The sequence below is a fragment of the Berghia stephanieae genome, chromosome 1 (genome assembly GCF_034508935.2).
Source record: "Berghia stephanieae isolate SIO BIC M18660-M18661 chromosome 1, UCSD_Bste_1.3, whole genome shotgun sequence".
Lineage (NCBI taxonomy): Eukaryota > Metazoa > Mollusca > Gastropoda > Nudibranchia > Aeolidiidae > Berghia > Berghia stephanieae.
In genome coordinates, this window is record NC_088360.1 from 124,627,829 (window position 1) to 124,644,924 (window position 17,096).

The 17,096-nt window shown below is 34.3% G+C and overlaps 1 protein-coding gene across 6 annotated transcripts; it reads right to left on the bottom strand.

The window, feature by feature from the left end:
* Positions 1–430: 430 nt before the first annotated feature.
* On the bottom strand, positions 431–15,219 carry LOC144963019 (UDP-N-acetylglucosamine transferase subunit ALG14-like). 6 transcript variants are annotated; one of them, XM_078896586.1, is made up of 6 exons: positions 15,166–15,219; positions 11,585–11,744; positions 9,951–10,087; positions 9,120–9,242; positions 6,609–6,668; positions 431–655 (listed from the first exon to the last, which is right to left on the bottom strand). In XM_078896586.1, exons 2-6 carry the CDS (start codon positions 11,718–11,720, stop codon positions 485–487), a joined length of 627 nt encoding a protein of 208 aa, XP_078752712.1. In that variant the 5' UTR covers positions 11,721–11,744; positions 15,166–15,219; the 3' UTR covers positions 431–484. The 6 variants fall into 6 exon arrangements, with proteins under 6 accessions (XP_078752712.1, XP_078752714.1, XP_078752709.1 ...); XM_078896588.1 differs by having other exon boundaries at positions 15,184–15,211; XM_078896583.1 differs by lacking the exon at positions 15,166–15,219 and adding an exon at positions 14,594–14,922.
* Positions 15,220–17,096: the final 1,877 nt, after the last annotated feature.

Genomic DNA, 17,096 nt, shown 5'->3' on the forward strand with positions numbered 1-17,096 from the left:
CCTGTTTACTATCTAAACAATGACAATACACATTGGAGAGTGAAAGCATATCTGGTAACCCTTTGCAAACAGTAGAAGAAATACACAGTCTAACGTCTTCTCTCAGGCACTGGTCTGTGCATCGCACTGTAATGTATTCCCTGTGCATCGCACTGTTATGTATTCCCTGGTCTCAACATGCCCCATTTTTCCGCCATCTTGAAAACCCCGGAATAACGTCACCTCTGGAAAATGACATAATTTTCCGGTCCCAGGCGATGTCATTATCCAGGGGTTGCACTGTAACTGCATATAAATGTTCATATTATATAACAAAATGTGATGTTGATGCAATGCAGCAGACAGAGGTAAGCATGTCCTGCATTGTAATACATTTTAAAACAAAAACAAAAATGACTTTATCACTTCTAAAATTAAACTCAAACAAGAATTTTAGTAAATTTCATTATTTATTTACAAAATTGTCAATATTTTAAATGCATTGCTATACAAGCCGTCCAAAATACTTTGCTTTTGGGTATACCTTGGTCAGCTCTGGCCACTGCACAATAAAACTGTCAGCAAAGTGGTAAAGAAGCTTCCCAGACAATGAGAGGGATTTTACACGACATATGCTCTCCACATACACAGTCATAGTTTTGTGGATATGAAGCCACTGAAAAAAATGGAAATTGAAAGACTTTTCTTTTACATCATGAAACCTCTTTGAAAAAAATGATGAGGAATTCTCAAATTTTTATTTTTATTATCTACATATGATTGAAAGAGACAGATTTACACTTCGTCTTAGTGTATAAACCAGTCAAAAATAATGCATATATTGACTGCTAACCTTCACCTCGCACCGAACTGAAGTTGTATTAAGTTAGGTTACCATTAGGGCTGTGATGAATAAATGAATGAATCCTGGGTCTACCGATTGCAAGCAGTGAATAGTAGGAGTCAGCAACCTGCATCCCAGATCAAAAGTATTTATGAATACTTTTCAATCCAGCCTGAATTATTTTAGTAAATAAACCAAGATCTAATATTTTTACATTTGAACGGAGCAATAATCTAAAAAATGTTATCATATTCATAATTATTTATCAAAAAACATCATAAAAGAGTCTTGGCTACAATAATCATTTCATAGAAATCATTAAACATGAAGAAAACACTATGTACAACATTTTGATATCCTCGATGGGATATTCTTCTTCTTCTTCTTCGTTCCCGTCACGTCACATGGTCAGTCCGGTCTGGTGAATGAAGCCCACAGTGGTCCTGAGGTCGTCCTCACTGCCGTACAGCTTCTTTGAGTATGGGGTTGGGTCAGGCCAGAAGTTCCTTCTCAACTGGTTGTACCTTGGACATTCCATTAGGACATGATGTCCATTTTCATTTTCAAGTCTGCAGTCACATTGTCCAGAGGCACCTGCTCTGGACATCCTCCACATATGTTCCTTTAACTGGTTGAAGATGATGACCTGTTCCTTTCTGTCGAGCACCTTGATTGGGTCATTCATGTTGTATTCTGGGTGCTTCTCTCTCCATCTCTGAGACTGGATAAATTTGGCCATTTTGTTAATTTCTCCTGTTGAGTACGTTGGGGAGGGTTGCTGCATGCGACTGCCTGCCTTTGCCAGTTGGTCAGCGATCTGATTTCCAAGTATCCCACAGTGTCCTGGAATCCACTGCAGTACAATGTTGGTAAACTTGCTTAGCTTCATGAGGTCTTCCACCAAGGCGTCTATATCATCTGCAAAGGACATCATTATATCCTCCAGAATTTTCTTAGCATCTGTTAAAATCACTATGTGTCTTGGTTTTTCATTTTCTGAGAGGATTTGCTTAACAGCTTCATGGATTGCATCTGCCTCTGACTTGTAGATTGAAGTGCGAGTACCAGTCGGTTTGCTGATCTCCTTTTGTTGACCATTTGTGTACTCGATGTGCACTCCCAGGCCCCCGCACGTGTGTTCTTTATTGCATGAACCATCGGTATAGATTCTTGTCCATTTTTTTTCAGGGTAGTTTTGATCTATGCACTTCTGTACAGACTTCTTGATTTCTTCGCCGTGTTTTTGTTTTGTTGAAATGTCACCAACGGATGTCTTGATTTTCAAGTGATTTTGCCTTTTCCAAATTGGTACTCTGATATTTGATTTGCATTTTTGGGTCATTATTTCGTCAAGTTCGTGATCTTTTTCAATTTGCTGGGCTCTTTCAATAAAGTGTGATCTTTTCAGCCGCCTAGTTTTCTTTTGTTGCGCTCTAGCGTGAAGAGGCTGATCTGTCATTGTTTTCACGTCTATGTATTGTTTCAAAATTTTTGATTCCCTTCTTTCTGATAGAGATGTAAGTCCTGTTATGGTTTCCATTGCATGTATCGGTGTCGATTTCATTCCTCCAGTTATTATCCTCATGTTGCTGTTTTGCACTTTGTCCAGTTTTTCCATTTGGGTTTTGGAGCAGTTTCCCCATGCAGATATCCCGTATTCTAGCGCTGGTCTCACATATCCTGTGTAAGTTTGTTTCAGTATATCGGAGCTAGCTCCCCAAGTTGTTCCAGCTAGTTTTTTCAAGAGTTGTGTTCGCTTTACCCCAACTTTCTGACTGTTGCTGATTTGATTTTTCCATGTTAGTCTTGGGTCAAAATGGACTCCTAGGTATTTTGGTGCGTCGTCTTTTTCCAATTCATGGTCTTCAATACGTAGCTTTGCTTTTTCATCTTTTGGGGAGAGGCTAAATATTGTGAACTTTGTCTTCACTGCATTTATTTTCATCGCCCAGTTGTCAGTCCATTCTTTGATATTATCCAGTGTGATTTGCATCCTGTGTTGTGCCTTGATTAAGTTTTGGTCTGAACTAATCAGAGCTAGGTCATCTGCGTACATCGACATTTTCACTCCTCGACATAGTGTTTCTCTTATATCATTTACATAGAGAAGAAATAGTGTAGGTGATAGTACTCCACCTTGTGGGACTCCATGTTTTAGTTTTGCTTCTCTACTTTTGTGACCTTGTGTTGTTACTCTTGCCTTTCTTGTTTTTAGGTAGTTTTGTATCCAGTTGAGCATGTTATGGGATACTTTTGATTTTTGTAGTTTATATACCAGACCTTTTTTCCACACTTTGTCGAATGCTTTTTCAAAGTCCACCCATACCACAATTTTTTTCTTTCCATCCTGAAACGAGTCTTCTGTTTCTTGGGATATGTAGGTTACTTGATTTTCAGTACTCCTGTGTCTTCTGAAACCAGCTTGTTCATTTATAAGCACATTATAGTTTTCAAGATACCACATCAGTCTGGAGTTGATAATTCTTTCTACCAGCTTGCACATGCAGCTTGTAAGACTTATAGGTCGGTAATTTGCGGCTTTATTTGCTTGTTTTCCTTCTTTCTTAATTGGGACAATAAAAGCCTTTTTCCATATATCTGGTATTTTACCATTTTTCCAAGTGCTGTTGTAGAGTTGTAATAGCTTCTTTTTCGCTGTCTTTCCAAGATGGATAAGCATCTCATTTGTTACTTCGTCTGGGCCTGGCGATTTCTTTGTTTTTAACACTTTGAGAGAGCTTTCTAGTTCTTCCATAGTTAGCTTCTTTGTCATTACTTCATCTATGGCTTCCTTGAGTTCCTTTTTTTGTTTTCTGCATTCTTTTTTAACTCTTTTCTTCAGTTCTTTTTCTATTGTGTTGTCACTAATTTTTTTGAACTGCTCCATGAATAGGTCTGCAGCTTGTTGTGGACCGACAAGTTCTCCTTCTTTTTCCAAAGCGGGAGGGGCGTAGTGATTCGGTTCTCTATTTAGGACTTTTGTAAGTTTCCAAAGTTTATTTCCATCTTTTTCGAAGTTAAGGCTATGCGTTTTTTCTTTCCATGCCATTTTGGATGTCGTTGCCATTTCTTTTTTAAAGGCAGCTTCTGCCTCTTTATACGCTGCAATATTGTCATCACAGGGGTCTGCTTCAGCCTTTTCTCTTGTTTCCGATACTTCATTACTTAACTGATTTAGATCGTCTGTCCAGAGTGGTATATAATTTTTTCTTGCTCCCCTTGGGATACTTTCTTTTGCTGCTTTTAGGATGGCCTTTGTCAGTTCTTTTGCACTTTTGTTGACATTCTTGGTTTTACAGTTTATGTTTTTGCAGTGGCTGTCTGTAAGTTGTTCAAAGCTTTCCCATTTTGCTCTTTTGTAGTTCCATCTTGGGATAGTTTGTGTTTTGTTTTCATTTTGATGATAGAGGTTTGTGATGATTGGCCTATGGTCGCTACCACCCAGTTGGGGCTGTACTGTTCTATTTATCGTCTTTGCTATATCATCTGTGGCAAACGTAAGATCTGGGGTAGATGTGGTTTTCCACGCTCTTGAGAAATATGTGTCCTCATCTTCATCGTCATACAATAGTTGAAGTTTTGTTTCAATTTGCCAGTTTTCTACTGTTTCACCACGTTTGTCCATATCTCCATATCCCCAGCTTTGAGAGTGACTGTTAAAGTCCCCTAGTACCAGACATCTTTCTTCCTGGATTTTCATCTTGCCTCGATGGGATATTAAATGCCAATCTGACATTAATCGAGGTGAAAAAAGATTTGACCTTTCTTATCTCATGACCTCCGGCTCTGGTTGCCAGCTACTTTGGTAGCCAGCAACCTGATCCAATGTGTGAATACTAATTTTAATATTTTTGATCCGGTGTTGTGCTTGAATTTTACAGACCCTTTACTTGTCGATTGTCAAATTTATGGTAAAAGTTACGTCTGATTGCAAAATTATTCTGTCTCTCAGTCTTGCTCAAGAAAATAAGTTGTCCACTGATTCATGTAGTACCAATTTTCAAAATGCTTGCTCTGAAAAATCAGAGGAAAAATCTGATTTTGAGAATTTTTTTCCCCATTTTCTCTTTTGTTCAGAAGTATTCATGAATACGAATAGTAGTCAGCAACTAACGGAAGTATTCATCCATGTATCCGGCAGCTAAATTTTCGTAGGAAATCGTGGCTCTAGTCACCATAACTTATGGTACATTACTTAAATAATAAAAACAAAGGGGAGTAATACGTAACAGTGTTTTTTTTTTGTTGTTGTTGTTGACACTTGAAATTACTACTACTAATCTGGACTAACTTGAAAATTATCTATTTTCAAATTTAATGACTTTAACGATGATTTTATAGGAAATTGTACAGCTGGGGTGTTATAATACAGTTTTTGACCAATATTATTGAATACTTTGTAACTTCAGAGATAGCCCTCCCAAGGTCGGGCTCATCCCTCGGTCTAAAAATCTCATAAAAGGTCAAAATCTGTATATTTAACTATAGAATACCCAACCAGAGAATGTTATTAATGTTACCAATTTAAGTCATTTCAAGAGCAATTTAATATTTGTGATTCCTTCTTTGCGACTATACATCACAGAAGATTCGTAGATTTCACGGAAAATAAGAAGAAAGCATGGAACCGATCAACTGGTTACAGATAAAATGAAACCATTCTATGATTCATTAAAATATAAGTTTATATGAACCACATTTAATGGCAATGAGCTTTTAAACTCCCCACACCAAAAACCTCAGCTCAATTCTCCTGATTTTAGTGCATCTAATAAGCCATATTTGCATGCATATCTTGAGAACATTATTACACCACTACGCACTGCTAAAAAGAAAAAGTATGTGATTAATAATTTACAACCATGAAGCCCATAGGTCGCTGTTCATCCTGATTCCTGTGACATTAAACAAACACTGCAAATTGCTTGCTACCACTTTGGTATAATGCCTGTCTATATAAAAGTATTTTCTGACAGCATACTCAGCAATTCAATAAATGCTAGATGAACAAATAGGTCAGAAAAGGACTTCAATTGAACCTGTTCCCTTTCTCTTTACTTGTTAGTAAATTGCTCTACGTCCTGGCTTGTTTGTTTGTTTTGATTGCGGCACTTATAACTTATAGGTCATTTCAGCGCTAGTAAAAAGTTAGAAGATATGGTATAAAAAATTATAGATTTACAATTAAAAGCACATGAGAAAAATTAAGACAAAGGAGACTGGTTGCAATAGGGAACAGAGATCGATTCCAAGAACAAACTATCAATATGCTTAATTTGAGATCACCTTAAAGTCAACCAAGCCTAAAGTACAGGATACCACAACAGGAATACGCTCAGGTGCTTTACAAAACATTTTCAAAACAAACAAAAAAACAATGTTAGAGTACATAACAGAGAGATGATTTACAAGTTTAAAAAATTATCATCTCACAAAACTCATACCCTTTACACTTGCCTGTTTCCCTCTCAGCTAGGGACTCTGGCCAGCACCAGGGCAAAACCAAGTAATCCCAATTCAAAGCAAAGATAGACAACAATCCGGAAAACAAGTATAGGGGGCAAGAAGACACAGAAAATGACCTCTTGCCCACTATGGGAGCTCTACCTAATGGGCTATCATGACCGAGCCCACACTGTTAAAGATTTAACTAAAAATGGGATGCGTATGAAAGGGTACAGTAAAGGTAATAAGAAGTAAAGCGTTAAAGTCAACAATTATAAGATTGGAAAATTTAAATCAAAGTCTATGAAAGAAATCAAGATTTTTTTATCAAAAGGCTTACCTTTAAAAAGAGTCCACCACCACAAACAGGAATACAAGTTCCTGGGCCATTACAAAGGATCTGTTACAAAACGTATATATAAATAAATAATTCAAACCTCTTGATCATTCAATATTTAAAGTAAAAATAAATAGATAAGTGAGAGAAGTCAAGCCTTTAATTAAAGATATGTCAAGAATGACACTCTCTTGCGGTGTAAACACGTTATTTTAATTGACTTTTGAAACATTTATGCACAACAAAGGGAAAACCAAAAAAAAAAAAAAAATTTTGATTAAAATGACACTTTCAAACAAGATATTTACCATATAGAATTGTCAAGACTATATTTAGTCATCTTCAAGATTGTGTAATTTTTACAATGAATAAGAGAATTTATGTCCCTTTTGAGTAAATCTCTGTCAAGATATAGCGAGTCTGTTTAAAGTTAAAGTTGACACTTCAGGACTGTAAAAATGTGTTGACTTTATTCAAAATCAAAGAAAGGGTGTGACATGTATCAGATATTGTGAGGATACAATAGCTTATAACTCTCACTGTTAAAGACAATTCATATGGCTGTTGTATCTGTTTTGCTGGTTGTTTTTGTTATTTTTTATCAACAAATTTTGTTATGAGCTTGTAATAAAACGTTACATATGAAAAGTGGTTTTCCAAAACTCCCTAACTCCGTTTTTTCCCATTTTGAGATAATGAGGATTATTTCCCCTAAAATGTCTAATTCGGTTTGTTATTTATCATATCTAAACTTCAAATTCATGCAAATCTAGGGAAATTCATGTGTCAATTGATGCTTAAAAGAAAGTTTACATTTCAATTTATATCATGGATGGAAGATCTCAAACAGTAGAAAAATCGACTTAACAAGTTTTGGAAAACCAGCCTTCATATAGTATAGGCAAATAGAATTTTCAGACTCCAATTTTTTCAGATTTAGGAACATCATTAGATCTTTGAGCTAATGTGTCTGATTAAAAGATTTATTGTGAGCGTAGGTGTGCATTTGATTGATTCTATTTTTATTTAATTTTATCTTTTAGCTGTGATTTTTGTTTTTGTTTTGCCGTTAACTTTAGTTTGTTTTTTTAATTGTTTTTTTTTTTGGTTTTTTTTTTAAAGTTGTGTGACAGTCCCTATGAATGTAGCAATTTTCTTCAAGAACACAAGAGACCATAGTGCGTCATACACAGTTTGTAACCTCTTGTGAGAAACTAAGTTCAAAAGCAAAAAAAGAGACATAAAACTACAGACATATCTGTTTAACTCATTAAATATTCACCATAAACAAATAATAAATCAAGAGTTAATTTCAGATGAGTTTATCGTATTTGCTGTCAAAAATCGACAACAGCTAACTGAAATCCTTGACCATTCTGCAATGGTAGCCTATGATTTTTGTGCTAGCAAAAGAATATGAAATGATATATGAAGATGAACATGAGTGATATGGAAAAAAAATTGATTGAATATCCATCTCTGGAATTTTTCAAGGCTCAAGCCACACCTAAATTTAAAAACTTGAGCACTTTTATATAGCGTGATATCCACTAAACACATTATAACATTTGGAATCAGTTGCTGGGATTGGGCCATCACTGCCGGAGATAGAGAAAGAATAGATAAAACTGTAAGAAGAGCCGAATGCATTGTGAAGTCCACCCTGTCTACACAAAATACCCTCTATGAAAAATATTCCTATAAAAAAGTCTTGAAAGATAAGCAACATCCTCTATTTTTAGAATATAAAACATCAGGTAGATCAGGCAGGGTGAAAAGTTTAAAATCCAGAACAGAACATTTTAAATATTCCTTTGTACCCTTTCTCGAAATGGCATTAAGATGGAGATCGAGGACAGTGTGGGTGTGATTAATTATATGTAATTATAGAGAATAAAAAGGCATGAGATTAGGGTGATAAAAGAGAAGAAGAATGTTTGTTTGTGTGTGTGTGTGTGTGTGTGTGTGTGTGTGTATGTATGTGTGTGTGTGAAGGAGTGAGTGAGAGATTCAGAGAGAGAAAGAGAGAGAGAAAGGTATGAGAGATTTTTTTTTATGTGTTTAGTTTTGTTTAGCTTTTTGTTGGTTTACTTCTACGTCATTGTATTTCCTTTTTATTATTTATTTGCTTAATTATTTTTCAGAAATTCATTAGTCTATGGCAATACCCAATGTAAATTTCCAGAAGTGATTAAATAAAGTTCATCTATCTTATCTTAAACATGCTTAAATCGCTTTACAAGGGCTCCTTAGTCAACAGTAACATGTAATATGTAGGAGGAGACATGAAGCCTATTGGGCGATATCACAATATTAAGTTTCTTTGCATTTTAACATTAAAAAAATATTCAATACTTTCCAAGTTACAAACATTTTCACCTTAATTTTTGGAACAATATTTGAATTGCTTAAAATCCATTAAGACAGGTAATGGAAAAACATGACCTTTCAAGATTGAAGCAATGAGTAATGTTGAACTTACACTGTGTTTAAATATGTTATTAAGATACTCACAACATCAGGCTTTAACTTGAAAACCAGAGGAAGACAATAAATGACAGCTCTCAAAGTCGTTACAATACTTGTTATGTAAGACTGTTTAACCTCCCTGCTTCTTGGTATGGTGAATATTTCAGACTGAGTGAAATAAAAATTGTAGACTTTTTAAATTACTATTTTTTGTCATACCAATCCAAAGTATTTCTGGTTACTCTTGATAGCTACAAGTCGATAACACAGACTAAGCTACAGGTCTTTCTGCAATTGAAAAAATGATTCTGGCATTTCAATATCTTTTATATAACCAATAACATGGCTCACATGTTCAATTATCTTTAAAGTTTTGACCAAATAAAATTGTTCTCACAAATGAATTGGCGTGATAATGAACAATTTCTCAAAAATAAAAATGAATTGTTGAATAATGTTGATCTCATAAAGTGTTCAACAAAGTCTTCAGATCAGATACAGATTTCATCACAACGAGATACACATACACACACATGCCATAAGAGAGAGAGAGAGAGAGAGAGAGAGAGAGAGAGAGAGAGAGAGAGAGAGAGAGAGAGAGAGAGAGAGTGAGAGAGAGAGAGAGATACAAACAAAGAGACAGATTTGAGAAAAAGAAGATGGAGGGGAGGGGGTGTAACAGAGAGAAGGGGGCAAGGGAGTAACACTTGGAGCTTGGATGCTCAACATGATTTTTTCCTCAGATGCCATTGATATTGAGTCACTTGTCATCCACTATTCTCACATTATCAAAGCAATTTTAATTTCTTGTGTAGAATTTGTCTTTATCTAAACTTTCTTTTTTTGCATTGAACTTGCATTTAAACCATATCTCACCTTCAGATTACTTTCTTTCTCACAATCAAGCAATTTGTTTTTGCTCATTGCATCAGTTTCCGCAACAACATAATATCGTGGCTGGTATCTCTCACCCAGGGCTTTGACAAAGCATAACATCTCTCTCGTGTGTCCACCTGACGTGATAATAATAATAATAATAATATAATAATAATAATAATAAAATAATAATAATAATAATAATAATAATAATAATAATAATAATAATAATAATAATAATAATAATAATAATAATAATAATGGCAATAATAGTAATAATAATTGTCTCTATTGACAAATACAAAACTAGCATAAGGGGAATTTATTTTGTAAACAGAACTGTAAAACTTTGGAACAGTATCAAGTATGAAATTAAAAATGCTTCTTCTGTAGACAGATTCAAAATAATGTTTGATTAAAAAATAATCAATTCCCGGTACATTTATGATTAAATTCAAATACACAGGGTATTCAAAGGTCTGTGGGCCTAAAGCACCCTTTACATGATATGATGATAATAATTAATAATAATAATAATAATGATGATAATAATAATAATAATAATAATAATAATAATAATAATAATAATAATAATAATAATAATAATAATAATAATAATAATAATAATAACAATAATAATATTAATAATAATGATAATGCTGATGATGATGATAATAATAATAATAATAATAATAATAATAATAATAATAATAATAATAATAATAATAATAATAATAATAATAATAATAATAATAATAATAATAATAATAATAATAATAATAGTAATAATCATAATAATAACAATGATGATAACAATAATAATTTCATGAAATTTGTTTATTCAATCAAATTAAAGTGAAACCCTAATGCAATAGAACCGATAAAAAGAAAATACTAATATCTAATCTACACTAATCTACCTAATTAACATTAACATATTAAAAGATAGCTTTAGACTCTAATAATTTGGGGAACATTTGAAGTATAGTGCTGTGGTTTCTGTCCGTAACAGGCAAGCAAAAAAAAAATGGGAATACAGGTGACCCAGACATACAGGTGAAATCCTCCATGCCTTCGAATACCACACTTTTTTGTATTCATTACACGGATTATCCAGACATACAGGTGAAATCTGTGCTTAATTCCCTTTTGTTCCCTTTTTGTGAATAATCAATTAGATTTACATTTTTAAAAACGTTTAGAGTTTACTTTAAAGTGATGAAGTACAATGTAAATGTCAAGTATTATTCATTCCATGCTATTCAAAGATTGTTTCACCAGGGATATACCTGTGTAGACAAAGCTGGTGACTACATGAAAAAAATAAAGATATAGTCAATGATTAAATTGGAGATGATTGCTGAAGAGGCAGAACTTTTCAGTGACAACTTGTCAGATAGGCTCAAACCCAAAAGTTTGGAAACTTTCTTTTCTAAAAATTGGATCAAACTCTTAAACCAAAATACTTATGTAGTTGACCAAAAGTAAGTCGCAAGAATATTGAATTCTTTGATAAAACAATTTTGAGAAATTAGCCAATTTAGTAAAAAATTTACTTATCCAACATCTGAGTTGTTTTTACCAACACACTTTAAAAAGATTGTTTCTAAATGTGGCTTGAAACACAAGCTTACCTGAGCCAATAACAATAAGAATTGATTTTTGACCATCCAGGGTCTGATTAGCACTGTTCCTTTCTCTGGCTTTCCAGATAACATAACTAACAGTTATAAGAGCTATTAGAACAGCCACAAGTAGTAAATTCCACATCTGTAGATCAGATCTCTTTTGTCTCTGTGGCAATATAAAAAATAAAAAGATATATATTATATACATAAGTAATTTTTGAAAATATTATATATGTATAGTTCACAACTAAAAAAGTGAGACTTATTTTCCTTTGACTTTAAATGCCAATAGTGCCTTAACTTTTGGACAGCCTGCTTAGCGGTTTGGCAAAACATTTGTCAAGCGCGAATTACCTCCAACTTTTTAACTGTCAACAAAAACATTGATTGATGTCACTATAAAGTGAATTGAGAAAGAGATTAGCAATTCAATCTCTATACACCAAAAGAATTGTAAAAACCATCACTTTTTGAAAGGTCATATACCCCTTTTAACTGCATATAAGGTTATTTAAAATATTGATGAGGAACTCTGACTAGCATGGAGTTATTAGAGTATCAATTTTTTTTTTTATGCGGACCGATTGGATATAGCTTTTATGTCTTGCCAACGGAAAACTAAAAACAAAATTTTAAGGGGGAAATTTTGAGGTACATGAATGGGAACATTTTTCAGGGATGTCTGTTAAATGAAAGAATATTAACCAGGTATCTTGGGTGAAAGTTCAATGTCTTATCAACTTGGCCATATATCTATATTTTGTAATATCCGCAACACACCGTTTTAAAAAAATGAAAAGGCTCAAAACTTAATACAAGAAGAAAAGCCATATTTTTTTGTGCAATGTCCGCAAATGATCTAAGCTTTGTTCATGTGCATTTCACTTAAAGTTAAAGAAAATTCATAAAACTCTAATGCAGACATAGTAATACTGTTCAATTACAGGACCTGCTGAAATAGGGGTATGAAATAGGTGCACTCCAGCATGGTTTCCTCGAACTGCTCGGGACATGCAAAAAAGTTTGAGGAAACCGTGCCTTGCCATAATGACGATTGAGGAGGTGGTGGTGGGAGTGGGGCAGTGTGGCTTTGCAGTATGGACTCTGCTACGCAACCCAAAAAAAGATACCTAGTTCGAACATCCACTGCATTATGTGGTCTTCAGCAAACCACCTCTCCCCAGCTCAAACGCTGCGTCTGACACATGGATTGTTCCAGTCTTCCCTTGGAAGTGAATAGACCCTGAGACAAATTTCCGCTCAAAGATTAACAAAGGCACTTCAATATGTATTTACTTTGTTGATATGTTGAGAGAGGTATGTGTACATGGCATGTTTACAAGGTGTTGGTGTCTGGGGGGTGGGGGGGGGGGAGGTTGCTGTATCACAATCACAACAGTTTGTAGTTTGTTTTTAGGAGTTTAACGACACTTTCAACACCCGTTTCCAGTAGCTTTTATCAATTTTTATTGGCCTTGAGAGGCCATAGCTGTTGACGAACTGACACAGACCTTGGCAATTGGCGATTTGTCAATTGTCAAGGTCCTGGGCAATTGACGCTACCTTTTGGGCTTTCCACAAGTAATAGGCAGTTTAGTGAGCAGCAGCAGTGGCAGTCAAATTCTGACCCAACTCGCCCATAGGAAAGTTGTGACTGGAAATTGACGTTCGCGTTTTGGGGGGTTCATCAATTAAAGATGCATAACTTCGTTATAAAGAGGAATATCGCAGATATTTTGGTATCATTATTTTCGTCTTTCAATTTCCTTTTAAATGGTGCCAATTAAAGAAAAATCCATTAATAATTCCAGAAGTTATATGAAGTTAAAAGTTGGCAATTTCAAATGCATTTATTTTTTAATTTACCGCGTGTATTTTAAAAATAAAAACGCTTGTTTTTAGAATAACATTTAAACTTTATTCATGCCAAATTTCAGGGCTCTATATCTATGCGCAGACACTTTTTAACTCTGCGCTGAAATGCCATGTTTACATTATCTTCTCATCATGGCTGCCTGACGATATCGATATTCATATCGACATTTTAAATTTAGTTATGTATTATTTTTAATTTAGTACATAATATTTTCAGTACTATTATTTACTATGTTTTTATTTTGAATACATACTTTTCAACTTTATTTATGGCATTTTATAGTTTTTGTTTTAAAAGTTCGTATATTTCTTCTCTTTGTGAAATCCGATATAAATAATATAGATATTTTAAAAATACCAATTGCTTAAATTTTATTTCATTTTGCCATCAAGTCATCAAGTTTCTTTCCCATATGTTTAGAAATGTTTGTTATCATTTGTATCCATATTCTAAAGTCCTTAGCCTTAATAATTATTATGGTAAGAAGTTCTATTAGTTATACATTTTTACATCCCCACACATTGAGAGAGAAGGGGGGGGGGGGAATAAAATATTTAATAATAATAATAATAATATCTTTATTGTCCCCAAAAAAGTGGCAATTTGTCATTTGGTTACACATTTATAACAATACAATATTGACATAGACACACTCACACAAGATGCACACTCTAGTAACATAGAAGTTATTGTTAAAAACAAAAAATAAATTAATTAATTAATAAATTTTAAAAAAAAACGGCATCAACAATTGTCAGTTCAAATGATGTAATAGTAATAAACCCAAAGAGGTTCAGCAGAATTTGTTAAAGTATTAAAAGCCAGAATTTCTATTAAATTAAACTCCCTAGAGATAGTTAAACTGGTTTCGCTTTGACTTTTTTGTTGTTAAATTTATATTTTTGTCAATGATTATATTCTCAAGTAATTATTTATTTCATTTGTCAATGTATTCTAACAATATATACAACATTTCAAACTAACCTAGATTCCTTAGTAAAACTTTAAATATTTTCCCTATGGCCTATGAATATGTTTAATCTTAATCTAAGTCTAAGTAACCAATACCAAAGACAAAGCATCAAGAAGTCAATAAATGAAAGTGAAAGTAAAAGTAGGGAAATAGAAAGTGGCTCTACCGTGTGAGCTATCCACGAACACAAAAAAATTCGTTTCAAACTCAAAGTCATTACTAGATCCCTCTCTCACCCACTTCTTGAGACCGCCGATTCGTTCGTACACCACCATCGCGAATAATTTTGACCAGCAGTTAAGCTTAATAGCCAATATTCTCAACACAAACATATAACATAGAAACGATTGAGACATTGAGTATGCTCCGGTGTATGGGGCGAATTTCTAATTCAGAAAAGTGAGTGGAGCAGGCACTTATGTTGGTAACAACAAGATATGAAGTGAATAGAAAAGTGCCAGAAGACAATAGAGAATAAAAATTTTTTCGCGGCGGTGGTGGGGTTTGAACCTGCGACCTTATTGGTACGACAACTCCGCCTGGCAGGTGAGAGCGTGGCTCTATTGTGTTCGTGGATAGCTCACACGGTAGAGCCACGCTCTCACCTGCCAGGCGGAGTTGTCGTAATTTTTTGACAGCTTCGTTGTGCCATAAATATGCGCAACAGTTCTGAAACATTTTATAGTGGATTTTGATATTGTTTGTTGTTTTCTTGTGTCGTTATGTTGACATAGATACCGAATGAATGGTAATTACTACATTCTCAGCCAACAACAAAATGGCGCTGAATGCTTTCATTGGTGGACACTTTTTAGGCTTCGTACGTATTCTCATTCGTTTAATTATATGGGAAACACTTAAAAACATATTTATTTCGAGAATTCTTAATTTATTAGTTATTTTATTTGAGCAGACGATGATCACAGGATATGTATATATTATGTATATATATTACTTTATTTTTTTTAATATGTTAAATAGTTGGATTGTGGAAGGCTTGTGTGTGTGTGTGTGTGTGTAGAGAGAGAGAGAGAAGAGAGAGAGAGAGAGAGAGAGAGAGAGAGAGAGAGAGAGAGAGAGAGAGAGAGAGAGAGATTTGAATGGATTGAAGTTATTGTTATGCGCCTAGAGATTTATTGTATAGAGGAGTGGGCGCAATATAAATAAATTTAATTATTATTATTATTATTAATAGTGAGGCTATGTGGCCGACAGAACGGTGCACCTCCCTGTTCTGTGATGGAGCCTAGTGGTATGATTCTCGCTGTTTTATTTGAGCAGACGATGATCACAGGATATGTATATATTATGTATATATATTACTTTATTTTTTTAAATATGTTAAATAGTTGGATTGTGGAAGGCTTGTGTGTGTGTGTGTGTGTGTGAGAGAGAGAGAGAGAGAGAGAGAGAGAGAGAGAGAGAGAGAGAGAGAGAGAGAGAGATTTGAATGGATTGAAGTTATTGTTATGCGCCTAGAGATTTATTGTATAGAGGAGTGGGCGCAATATAAATAAATTTAATTATTATTATTATTATTAATAGTGAGGCTATGTGGCCGACAGAACGGTGCACCTCCCTGTTCTGTGATGGAGCCTAGTGGTATGATTCTCGCTGTCGGATCGGAAGGTCCAGGTTTCGAGACCCGCTCATAGTGGCGCAGAGTTGAGTCCTTGGAAAAGGCTCTTTTTCACATTCTCTCACCGTACTCAGGTGTAAAATGAGTACATGACCGTTCGTTGTCTTTGTCGGAAAAAAAATTGTAATATCGCCTAACAGGCGTCATGTCTCGTCCTTCATGTTTATATTGCTCTTGGCTTGGGACCCCTTGTAAAGCGCTTTGACCACGACTAGTGGATATTGCGCCAAATAAATGCTGTGTTATTATTTTTTTAAATAATCTTTTTATAAATTTTGAGCAAGGAGGAGGTAGATGAACAAAAGATTTCGTTCTTCTTGATCCAAGTATGTAATCCCATTCAAAGACAAAAACAGAAACAATTTAGAAAACGGATATAGCGGATGGAAGACAAAGCAAGTGACTTCCTGCACAGATTTAACTTCCTTCTCTCCCCTGCCCCCCACAATCCAAAGAATAATCAAACAAAATGTTCACAGTTGCCAAGAGCGTTATTTTATTTTTATTTATAAGCGTTTTATGGCGCTTGCATCACATTTAGGTCATATCAATATCAGCACCAGTAAAAAGGAAGAACATTGGATAGTTTTGTTGTTTTTAAGGGTTTTACGGCGCTTTTTTGTTTGTTGCTTTAGGTCTCTTCCAACACAATTGAGGTTATATGAGAGACCGCTGAAACAAAAAAAAACAAGCAATCCAACAAAAATAGTACAAATGTAAATCAAAATCATAACCTAAAGATATCATAAGCTAAATTATAAATAACCAAGAACAAACAGGCAGAAGATTTACAGAAAAAAAAATATCCCCTGTCAAAAATACAATCACAAACCAAAGAAGCAGGATAGGCTAGTAAAGAGAAGAAGAAACGACATCACTATCGGATCGTACACCCATGCGAACATCATAGGTATATGATTCAAGGGTGATGCTCCCATCCAACCACCCGCTTACGGCGCTTGCAACACATTTGGTTATATAAGCGCCAGTAAAATGGAAGAAAATGGGATAGTAAAAAGTTCTAGAATTA